A 12214-nucleotide genomic window follows, 5' to 3' on the forward strand; every position below is an offset into this window, starting at 1 on the left:
CTCTCTAGATTCTTATGCAAAAGCTTTACAATGCAAAACAACATTATATAGTTAATATCTAATGCAGAACTCTGCAACTCAGAGGAGAAATAGGTAAAGGAGGAAGGCTGACGGAAGGGAAAGAAAGGGAAGGGAAAAGGGAAACAACACAAAAATAGACAAAGAAGCTCTGTTTAGTTTTAAAACTAAATTGGGAAAGTCTAGTGAAATTTCTCATTCAATAAGAGTTCTAAAACTGTTCAGACTTTCTGTTACCTACTACATTAGACTTCCTATTTCCTACTACATTTTCAGTCAGTGTTTCCCAGCCTAAGCAGTAAAAGAACACTAAATTGACTTAAATGTCTTTGAGGAATTATGTATTAACTTTGTGTTTTTCAAGGCAGCGAGCCTGCCTTTTTGTCTTTCCTTCTAGCAAAATTGAAGGCTTTTATTCTAGTTAGCAAAGCAGCCTCTCTCATTGCTTAGCACTAGAATAGATATCATAATAATCTTGTATGTTTTAGATTTTTTTTTTAAATAAAAATTATATGTGCTCATGAACTGCAGGACCTTTATTACCAGTCATATTCACAAGTGGGAGTGATGTTTGCTTCCATCCCAAATTTCAATGATTTCTACATCGAACTGGATGGCAATAATATGGGAGTGGAATGTTTACGCCTGTTAAATGAGATTATTGCTGATTTTGATGAGGTAAGATTCTACCAGACTGCTGCAAAGAAGGATTATTTGTAGAATTTGCATTCCTTAATAAAATATATCTGTGAACTTCCTAATTAATGAGAGTTGATGCCCAGTGCCCCTTTCCAGGAGTTTGTTTTGTACTTTTAGGCACCTGAATCTGTTCTCAAGTACCTCTAATATCTGTAGGGTATTTAAAATGTAATTTACTGGTAATTTTCCCAATGAACTCAAAGTGAGAATGCCTTAACATATGAGAAATAATATGGTTTAATCAACTGTGCACTGATAACTATGGTTGGTTGTCTAAAATATTATGTAATATTTAACAGTTTTATGTTTTAAACAAAGCTTATGGACAAAGAATATTATAAGGACATAGAAAAGATCAAGACAATCGGAAGCACATATATGGCAGCTGTGGGACTTGTACCTACTTCGGGAACCAAGGTAAATAGACCTTATTGAATTGTAATCTGTGGCAAACAAACTATGCTTCTCCAGTGTCCAGAGGCATATGTGGTTATGTACATATGTTTTAATTTTCTGCAACAGCTTAAATTAGAAATTCAAATAGCAACTTTAGTCTGCAAATAAAAGTTACCATCCTGGCTACTGCTCATCAGATTGGATATGGGATTTGATTGCCTGTAGCTCTGGATTCTCAACAAATTGGTGTCAAAAGTCCCTACGTCAGATTGGTGCTGTTTTAAACCTGGTATTACAGATGACCTTGCAAGATGCAGGGCAAGGAAGGATCTAGGTGTAATGTTTTCTTGCTAAACAAACGCATGAACAATAAAATGTATGGAGGTTTTTTTTTTTTTTTTTTTTTCCCTCTGTTTTTTTAATTGAAATTTGGGTACATCCTACAGTCAAAACAAACATCCCCTTTCACCCTCACCCTAGACAGGAATTTAGCATTAGCTACCTCAGAGCGTTTTATCCCAGCCCTTACAAATGAGCTCTTCATTGTCTCCACTGCTCGTTTCTCTTTTTTGCATTAATGACTCAACAGTGAAGAAGTTAGGGTAATTTCAGAGCTGCTGGTTCTGACACACAGTTCTCTATATGTCTCTTCATTACGGCTCTTGTACATGTTTCTCACCTTCACATTGGGTCATGGATTTTCCTGAATTTGCATGCAGCATCTTGAGCAGCAGGAACCTCTGTGAGCAGTATACTGAACCAACTGTACACATAGCATTATGCAAATTATTAATAAAAATATGAATAAAAATAGTGATAATGTGAATGAGAGGAGTGCCTGCCCTCAGTCTGTCCAGAGTGTTCAGAAGTTTCTTCGCTGGTCTGATATGCAGGCACATATGTTGTGGAGGTATAGCTGATTCATATGGTTTAGTACTGCAAAATAATACTGAATTGAAGGGCAAAAGCAAAAAAATAAAAAGGGGGGGGAGCTAGAAGATGGCCTGTGAACTTCCTAGCAACAATTATCCCTGTTAAGTAAATAAAAAACAAAGGCATGTTGGAATCATGTTGGAGTATTTTGCATACAACTAATGTTTTGTTGTACGGGGTATCTACAGCTGATTTTTTTTGGGTATTGTTCTTAGCTTAGAAATCTAGATATTGCAAAAATGAGATTTTAAAACATTTTATTTATATGGCAATGTTTGATTCCTGGATCCTGAGATAGGAAAAAAAAATTCTTTGAATTTTGTTCAGTGTGGTGTCAGCCAAACAGGCAAAGGCATGCTTGTGTGTCTGCTATAACTGCTCTTTGAACTACAATCTTAAAAACAAGTGTGTTATTGGGTAACTTTGGCAGCATATGTTCCAAAACCTAAACATGTTTGTCTCATCTTATGTTAGTCCGTCTTATGACAGTCATGCATTTTAAATCGCTGCACAAGGTCTTGTTCAGGACTGTGCATTTTTTTTCTGAAACATAAAAGACCAATTTTGATCTTTCCTGCATAGGTAGAATTTATTTGCTGTTCCATATTCCAGAAAATCTGAAGATCTTGTATGAAAAGAAACAATATTTTTGATTGTAACTTAGATTTTCAGCTATTCTAGGACCTTTTTCCTGCTGCTTGTGTGATACAAATAAGCAGAAATTATCCACCTCCCGGGGGAAGTTTCCTCCTAGTTTTCAGGGCGCGGAAGTGTGTTAGAAACATGCTGATCCACGATAGGTCATCAGTCCCAGAGGATCACTGCCACGAGTCTGTGCTCTGAACTCTGTGATGCTCTGGGCAGTCTTTCAAATAGCCGTTCTTCTGAGATATTAAATAAATAATTGTTTGCCAGTTAACCCACCAGAACAGCACACAAACCAAGCTCCTTGTAGACCTATAGCTTCTTTCTGTGTGTGGAGCCCTTGGAAATGAAGTCTGTGTTTTCATCAGGGTCCCAGCTTTGCAGGGGACTTAAGTATGATTTCAGGAAAATTTGCCAGTCATCCTTTTTTTGAGACTGCTGCTGTCTGTTCATCAGATTGCTGCTGCTACTATTCATCCCATATTTGTCACCAGTCCTCTCCCCTACCAGTGTATAGGGCATTCCAGGAAACCAAAGTTTGCATGAGACAGCAAAGAGGTTAAAGGAAAAGTAATAGAAAGACCAATAGAGAATTAAGGAAAGCTGTAGACTCTTCCTTCCTCCTTCTCCAGACCTACCGTATTCACCAATTCACCACCTCTATTGCCTGGATGTCTCCTTTAAATTTAAGTTCTGTTCTTTTTTTTGTCTTGCTAGGGCTGTAAAAGAGTGGAGGCAGCTGACATGATAAGATGCAGGGTGCCAGAAAGCCAGGCATATGTTTAAAAATATCCTTTTTAAAAAATGGCAAACTCACTATCATGACAACCCAGGGAACTCTCATCTCCTGCTGCTGCCACAACCCTGTTGTGCAACACTCCCGTGCAGCTACACTACCATGGACCCTGCATTGCTTTCACTATCTCCTACCTTTAGCCCACTTAGCAGAGCTGTTCAAGAAATCATATTTGTTGTTGGAATAGGAGCACAACAGAAAAGCACCCATACAGCATTGGGCCAAAGGGCCACCCCACTAACCTGTCCTTATCAGGAACAGGACAAATGTGCAGACCTTGAAGGTTTTCTACCTTCAAACAACGTGCAGCTTTGGGAGCTCCAGAGCTAGAGATAGTATCTGCTTAATGGTTTGTAACAAATATTTCTTCCATATATTTGTCTAATTATTTTTAAATATAGCTAAGCTTTTGGGATGAGTAGTCTCCTTGGACAATGAATTCCACCGTTTAATTAGACCATCAGTATATTAAAAAAATTCTTTGTGTTTTTTTTAAGTATGATAATTTAACATTTTGTTTGGTCCCTTATGATCCTTTCATATGGTTCCTTATGCCATCATTCATTTGGATACATTTCATAAAAAAACACTTTAGCTTGCCTGGAAAGGAAAGCAAATAGGGGTGTTCTGCATCTCACAGGACTAAACAGGAATTTTGTCAATGGGAACAGCATGCACCCCATGGAACTAAGAGCTAGAAAAAGCCCCAAAGGGAGAACAGGGCAGAAACTATAGTTATTAATAACCATCAGGCAAAGCAGTTCTGTAAGAAAGCAGGTTATATTGCCTGCCATACTCACAACAAACATCTGCAGCTCTCTAGCAACAGAAACAATTTACCACGGGAACATTGCTTTCCATTCTTCCCAGAAATCAAAAAGAGAAAAAGAGAGTATTTTAGTCCTTGAGAAAAGAATGCTTGAGCTCTAGCCACCATCAGAAAGTTCCCTTTCAACATAAGCAAAATAGTCTTGAAGTCTTTCCTAAGCCTTTCAGTCTGAGTTTGTCATTGCATTTCAGTTCATCATGCAAAACTAATGTGCAACGTTATTTTGTATCTAGGCTAAAAAATCAATTTATTCCCATCTAAGTACACTGGCAGATTTTGCAATAGAGATGTTTGACGTTCTTGATGAAATCAACTATCAGTCTTACAACGACTTTGTCCTACGAGTTGGTAAGTCACATTTCTACAGTAATCACGAGGGGAACACTGTTGTTTGCCGTCTTTTCCTGTGCTCCCTGCTAAGGATTGCCCATCCTGCATTCTTGAGTAAAGCTGAAAAGTCTAATTTAGTGGAAGATGTACATCCATATAGAAGACAAGCAGGCTGAATGATGGGCATCAGTTTTGACGATTTATACTTATACTGCATAGTTCCAGGAGGGAATTTTTGGTTGGAGAAGGAAGGGGAAGAGAGAAGACTCTTGCTAAGGTAGTTGCTTGAGATGAAGAAGCACACACAAATTTTTGAATCCTTAATGTGCCTTAATCCCCAAGTTACTACACTGTGCTGGCAAAAAGCACTCTCAACATCTTCTACTGGCATTTCTGTGCTTCATATAACTAATGAAATGTTAATTAATTGACTGATTGAAAGAGAAATATGACCAAATCTGTAGCTCACAATAATACTCGATCCATCCAGATTCAGTGGATGATAAATACATTGGTATATATGAAGATTTTACATATATGGATGCATATTTCATTTCAGTCAAATTAAAAAAACTTGATATTTTTCACTGGAAGAACTTTCCTGTTGAATTTTAGGGTTAGGTATATAGTTTGAAAAGTTCTCCCTTTGATTTCTTTTTTTTGTTGTTGTTATTTTTTGTTATACTTTTTTTTGCCAGTCTTCCTAACTATTTTAGTGGATGGCTACTTTTTTTTTTCCAAAAAATCAAATCCTCTGGTTTTCATAACACAAAATTTGTGTATTCTATATGTTATCTCGTATCTTACCTTTCTGAGTTGTTTCTCCCAGTCATTTCATGGGTTCGCTTCCATCTATCCAGTTCCTCTTCAAATATATGTCCAGCACTGTTCAGATTTCAGTAATTTTTCTAACATAGATGTTTTTCTCCAGGCTTTCTCTATATAATCTTCCATGGTTTGGAATTGTGAGAACTAGCTGGGCAAGGGTAAAAGTGAGGTTGCTAGCCAAAAGGTCGTGAGAAAGACCAAAGACACCAAGGGCATCAATAAGGGAGTTATATGTCATCTTTGCCTTCCCATGCATGCTAGTGAAGACAAGTAATTACAGACCCCCAGTTCTCCCTAGAACTGTGTTAAAATTGTTTTCTTCCCATGTTACATTAGAGCAGAGATAGTACAAATATATTCTCCCCTTTACTGTGCAACTTGGCAACTTGCCTGGAAAAGGTCTTGCAGAGAGCCTGGTGCAGTTTTTGGCACCTGCAGTTCTTCAGGACACATGAAAAAGGGAAACATCCCCTTTTATCTTTTTATTTTATCACATAGGTAGCCAAAATCTTCTAGAACCATAACAATGAACATTGTGTTTATTAAGAAAGATGCTAGAGCCGTTTTCACATTCTTCTCTCTACTTCCAGGGTTCTCTTGACTGACAGTGCAACACTTGAGCTGTCTACTACTGACGATCAAATATGACATGATTCCCTTACCTCAGCCCTGCTGTTCCCCAGACTACTATTTCTGTTTAGCTTGGAATATTCCCCATTTGAAGGCTTTGTATTGGCAACCACAGGAGAAGTCATAGAAAGCAATTAGAGATTTCTAACAATTTGTCCTGAACTTGTCCTGAACAGATAAACTCTACACTACCACTACTTTTCTTTTTCTTAAAACAAGCAAAAAGTAAAATCCACAGATGAGCAAAATATTTATGTTGTCTTATCATATTGCATTTCTAAGAACATCACATTTATTTTGTTTCTAAAACTCTTGCAGATCCAGAAGCCCAAAAAGCATTAATAAAATGTATATTAGCCTAATCAGTGACCAGGAGAAATACTGAGGCACTTAGGTTAAATCTAATTTCGAGGAATTTTTTTTTTCAAATAATATGCTGTCATTTTTGAAAGACAAACAAAAGCACTGTTGTTCTGATTTTAGGTATTAATGTTGGGCCTGTAGTGGCAGGAGTCATTGGAGCCAGAAGACCACAGTATGATATTTGGGGGAATACTGTAAATGTTGCCAGTCGAATGGATAGTACTGGAGTTCAGGGGAAAATTCAGGTGAGTGTATTCTGAGAGCATTTTGCAAGCTTTATGAACCTCCTGCTTCATATTTGATTACATTTTCAAAACTGCCTGGAAAGTTCAGCCTCTTGCAATCCTGTGTTTTTTATGAAAAAATGCACTGTTCCCTAGATGATTCCAACCTCAGACATATAATCATTTCCCATCATACTTCGTTACTTCCATTCACTACCTGGAGGCAATGAAATCCTCAGATCAATCATTTCCCATCCAAAGAAATAGATTTCTCATTTGATTCTCTGATATATTTTATTCTGTTGGAGGCAACCCTGAGAACTCCAACAGTGTATGGGCCAGTTCTTGAGTTGCAGGAATTTTGTTTGAACTACAAGGAAGGGATCTATGTCTGCTTGCATCCATTCTTAGGATACTTTGGATCAGATGGGCTACAGAGACAGAGGACTTTACTGGTATACTAGAGCTTGCCTAGAAGCAATAGTTGCACTTTCAGAAGATGCAGTTCTGAAAATCTTAATGAACTTTTTGAGATCCTTTATCTGAAATACCTTTTTTTTTCCTCCCAGAATTTCTTGCCATAAGTTGGCCCAACCTCCAGCCATAGAGAAGGATGGTTACGTATTTCTGATGAAGAGGGCTTATTTTGACTGTGAAATTATTTGACTTAAGATCAAAAGTTTTGCTTCTCTGATTCTGTTTTAGTATACCTAATTCCTTAAGAAAATTCTCAGTGAACCCAAGAACAGTAATAGCTACTTACTCATTCAGCTCCATGTGTTTCATGAAACAGAAGTAAAGTGGGGAGAGTGTGAACAGTTCTAGGATTAACCTTGTATGAATTGATAAACCTAATAGATCTTTTATTTTTCTGTCTTCAGGTGACAGAAGAAGTTCAACGGATATTAAAGAGGTGCAGTTATGAATTTGTGTGCCGGGGTAAAGTCAGTGTTAAGGGGAAAGGTGAAATGTTGACTTATTTCCTGGAAGGAAAGGCCAATGGAAATAATTCACAAACACGGTCTTTAAACTTAGAGCGAAAAATGTACCCTTACGGGAGAGCAAACATTCAAACAAAACTGGGCACCAGCTGCCCCTCAGTGGCTGGCTTTCCTGCCAAAGCTGGGCTTGGAGGAGCTCAAGCATCTGCTACTCACACAAATCAAACACTACATTATCTTCCTTCAGTGCCAGCTGTGAAGGAGGCGTAGAGTAAAGGCAATTTGGTTGTACCATTTGCAGTGAACTTGGAAATCGGTGGTTACCTGAATTTTTACCAAGAGGGCATAGGCCATGGCATTAACCAAGGACCACTACAGCCCAACCAAAGAGAACTGGGAGACCGTGTTATGAACTCTTGGAATGGAACCTATAAGGGCTAGCAATTCTGTTAGGAAAAGTCAAAACCTGATTTTCTGGAAATAAGGAATATTTTCTTGGCATTTTTAAAGGATATATGAAAAAAATAAGACAAACACGCAAGCAATTCTTTTATGTGTGTGTGTGTATATATATCTTTTAATCTATATATGCACATATACAAGCACTCCTATGTAGACTTGATAGAGATTTATATATAAATATAAAAAAAGTATTTATTTAAACATCCGCCTGCAATGGCAAAGCAAAGAGATTCCTCTTCCTGTCCTAGCCAGAAATGTTGGGTCTGAGATTAGCTAAGCTGCATCTAACTTGGGAGTGTAGGGCAGGTGGAAACTCTCTGGGGCTATAGCAAGAGCTAGAGAAACTACACTCCTAGTGCTTGAATTCAAGCAATGAAAACTTATCAGTGACAGGTTAATGAGGGCTGGATTCAGCTAACAGATAAACCTTATTTATTTATTTATTTATTTTTTAAACTTCTACTTGCATGGTCCAAAAACTTTGAAAAGAATTCCTGGAACAGGTTGCCAAGAGAGGTTATGGAATCTCCTTGTCTGCAGGTATTCAAAACCTGCTTGGACCCTGCAACCCTGTGTAACATGCTGTAGGTGATCCTGCATGTGCAGGGGTTTGGACTAGATGATCTCTAAAAGTCCCTTCCAACCTTAATGATTCTATGATGCTATGATAACATGAGGATATAAAGTCGATAAATGACAGGACTTAATATTTTCTTTACAGATAATTTGATTTTGTGTGAGACAAAAGTGCCAGCCTCCCACCACAGCAATATCCTTACACAGTATAGAAACATTCCTTCCTGCTGTATGTTCCATGCCATTTTTTTGGAAGAGCAAAGGATAGTATTATTTCAGGCTTTTACAAATAGCATAGGTACTGGGCCTCAGTTCCAGCTGTACCTTTATAAGCAGCTCAAAGAGGAGTCCTATACTGGTGACACACATGCTGTTGTTAGGCTTGTGATATTTGTATGTTTGCCAGCATACTTCTTTACTGATGCTTTACTGATTTTTTAAATTGATGCCATCGTTTTATTATATCTTGATTCTACCCAGGCTAACTTTTTGAAACTTTACAATTATAGAAAGTTATAATTCTGAGAAACAAGCACAGTCAAACTTGGCTGAAATGAGGAGTACATTGTTAAGCTTGCCAGGAGAGTGAGGGCTGCTCTTCATCTGCATAAAAGGGAACATATTTTGACTACTTTTCCTTTAATGCAGCCCATATCCTAATGTGCAGGGTTTCATCCCAAAACACGGATCTGGATGGGAAATGTGGAGTACAGCTCTGCAGCAGAGATGAAAGCAGCCTCAGGTTATCCCACCAAGGATGAATGGCAACGTGGTCCAGGGATTGCTGCCATGAGGTCCTTGTGGGAATATGTGAGCTAACCAGCCTCCCTACTTCCCAAAAGAGATGCAGAACTTTACTTTGTCTAAAAAAAAGGCATAACTTCCATTTAGCTTTAAAAACATTAGTAATGCTAAAGCTATCTGCAATATACACTTGACAACTTGGATGTCTTATGTTTTACCTTCCCATTCAGAGGGCCTATTTTGTTAAATGATTTAAGTGAAAAGAGGGCGCTGGGTCCAATTCCTCATCCCATCAGCTTTTTAATTTTTTTTTATTTTTTCTAAGAAATCACTGTTTCTATTTTAAAACTACAGAAAAATATTATGCCAATATATTCAAAGCATTAAAAAAAAAAGCTGCAGTTTTGAGTTCCTATGCGGCCATGTCAGGATGCTATGGGATTCTGCAGGTCTTCAGCGGGGTTTTTAACTGACTGTCAGTTTGGTGCTTCATTACAAACTAGCATTGTGACTAGAGGTAGTTGAAGAAACTGAGAATTTGTTCCTGGCTTCACTAGGTGTATGCACCCTGGCTGACCTACAGAAAGTCCCTGAATTTCTTTATCTCCCTAGCGGTTATCCAATGTGCAAGCCATTATTCTTGAATAATTTAATTCCACTTTTGAGACATTCAAAGCTATTTATTTAAATATCTTTATAAAAGATACATTTAAATAATGAAGATTTGCATAATTAAGCTGAGCAAATGATGTCCACATAATCCTGCAATAAATTAAATATTTAATTAAAATGGGAAGTGCAATAATATTAATTACCTAACTCCATTCACTAAGATCCCAAGTTACATAAGCTACAAATCAGTGGGCTTCACTGATGTTAATTAAACTTTGGTTTTACATGTACCATTATTACAAAACATTTTTTGGATTCTAGGTGTAGCACAAGATCACACTGGAAAATACAGCCATTGACTCCATGCAAAAAGCTTGCAATGAGAGTGGTTTTTTTGTTACTCTTTGAAGGGTTCCAATGCAGAGGTATAATCCCATTCTTTCATGTATCACTAAACTTCACTAAACTGACAGTGATTTTTTTCCCTTTGCTAATATTTTTGGGACTGTTCTGCAAAGCCAGTTTACAGAATTGGTAGACTAAAATTTCAGTTGTCACCATTGCAACTGAACCATTGTTTTACTGGCAGAATTCTTATGTATTTTGTCAAGGTGTTGATAAATATCTTCCCATCGCAGAAACACAAAAGCTAGAAACTCATTCCCAGTCTAGTGTTAAAGTAAGGTTAGCATGGGATATCATGAAATAAGGTAAGAGTGGATCATCCACTTAAAATTTATAAAAGATTAGCAGGTGCTAGTGGAACCACTGCTTGAGTCCCACACTTAACGTTCTGGGGTTGATATTGTTGCTGCTTTGACCATGGGGAAAACTATGTTTTTCCCATTTCTTTGTAGCACAGGACTGAGCAGGGTAGAACCATGAATATGTTCCGCCAAAAGGCCAATGCAAAACTCATAGGAAGTGCTTAGCAGCTGGTCCAGCAGAGAAGACTAAACACCCCTTGAAATCTTGATATAATGAAGCTATGCTCTTGACTTTATGATTGTCTTCCCCGTTCATATCATTTTTTTCTCATTTTGTTTTTTGGGGAAAATTTATTTCATTTCAGCTCTTGTATGATGGCTTTAAATTACAGATTCAGTCTCCTTTCTGTTTTGCATTCTTTAGTATCTTTAGCAAGTTTGTAGGAAAGGAAAGAGTAATGATGGTAATAGTTCTGCTAACCCCATGAATGCACATTATCTGCCAAATATAAGACACTAGCCCTAACATCTTTCTTGGTAGCTGGCTGAAGGTAATATTTGGCCCACTCCAATACCCCTGAAAGCAATCTGAAAGATTTCCTTGGGATTGGTAGCATTTGTCAATAGTGTTTCCTACATTGCATTTGTTAAATTTGCTGGTCAAGCTCTGTCACTTTTGACTAGGAGATCTTGCTGTAGCCCCAGTAAGGGGTCCTTTCTGCCCCACGGAGTCCCAAAGGCCCTCACTTGTAATGGAGGGTAATTACATGGGTGTATCACGGGCAGAAAAGCCTCTGGCATTTCTTTTTAATCTTTTGTGCAGCTGCTATCTTGAAACATGTAACAGATAGAGCCCTACAACAAAGTGGTGCCATTATGGCATGTCAATGTCTGTCAGTGGGAAGCACAATATCTCACATCAATTTGCACGTTTCCTCTTTAAGGTAATAGTAATAAATGAAGTCTTTACATTCTTTATATAAGCAGATAAGTATCAGAGATCTTCAAACTTACTTTGAAACTTACTTACTTCACTGTCTTGGGAGCTGATTTCAAAATGTTCCTTAGCTACCTTTATCTTTAAATGTGCTTTTTTTGTTTTTATTTTTTTATTTTTTATTTTTTATTACTGTTCTACTGCTGAGATTACCAACTGGTATTCAGTTGAATTACTGGCTAGGTATTTCCAAACTTTTTGCATTTGCAGTGACTAGAAAGCTGTTTCGTCCAGTCTATACAATGCTTTTCCATAGCAGCTTCCCGCCGTGGCAATTCACACTCCATGGTCTTTACCGAAACACACCCAAATTTGCCCTTATTTCTTTAGGTGAGACTGAAAGCCAAAAACTTTGGCTCCTTGAGGCTGAACTTCCATTCCTTATAGACTTGTAAAGCATGCAGGGATCACCCAGAGCTTAGCACAGTGAGGAAAGTCAGGATTTGAACTTCTCTAGGCAAAAATCTGCTTTGGGTTACCGCGA

At 37.7% G+C, this 12214-nt stretch overlaps 1 protein-coding gene across 1 annotated transcript in view; it reads left to right on the forward strand.

The window, feature by feature from the left end:
- ADCY1 (adenylate cyclase 1) overlaps window positions 1-8113 on the forward strand; it is a 135113-nt gene extending 127000 nt beyond the window's left edge. The window contains exons 16-20 of the mRNA XM_026033697.1: window positions 550-696; window positions 1036-1134; window positions 4550-4664; window positions 6588-6712; window positions 7573-8113. Of these exons, the coding sequence (XP_025889482.1) occupies window positions 550-696; window positions 1036-1134; window positions 4550-4664; window positions 6588-6712; window positions 7573-7902 (816 nt within the window). The 3' untranslated portion in view covers window positions 7903-8113. The remainder of the gene's footprint in view (window positions 1-549; window positions 697-1035; window positions 1135-4549; window positions 4665-6587; window positions 6713-7572) is intronic.
- The last annotated feature ends 4101 nt before the right edge of the window (window positions 8114-12214 follow it).

This window comes from Nothoprocta perdicaria, unplaced genomic scaffold, assembly GCF_003342845.1.
Source record: "Nothoprocta perdicaria isolate Ctin4 unplaced genomic scaffold, notPer1 scaffold_131, whole genome shotgun sequence".
Lineage (NCBI taxonomy): Eukaryota > Metazoa > Chordata > Aves > Tinamiformes > Tinamidae > Nothoprocta > Nothoprocta perdicaria.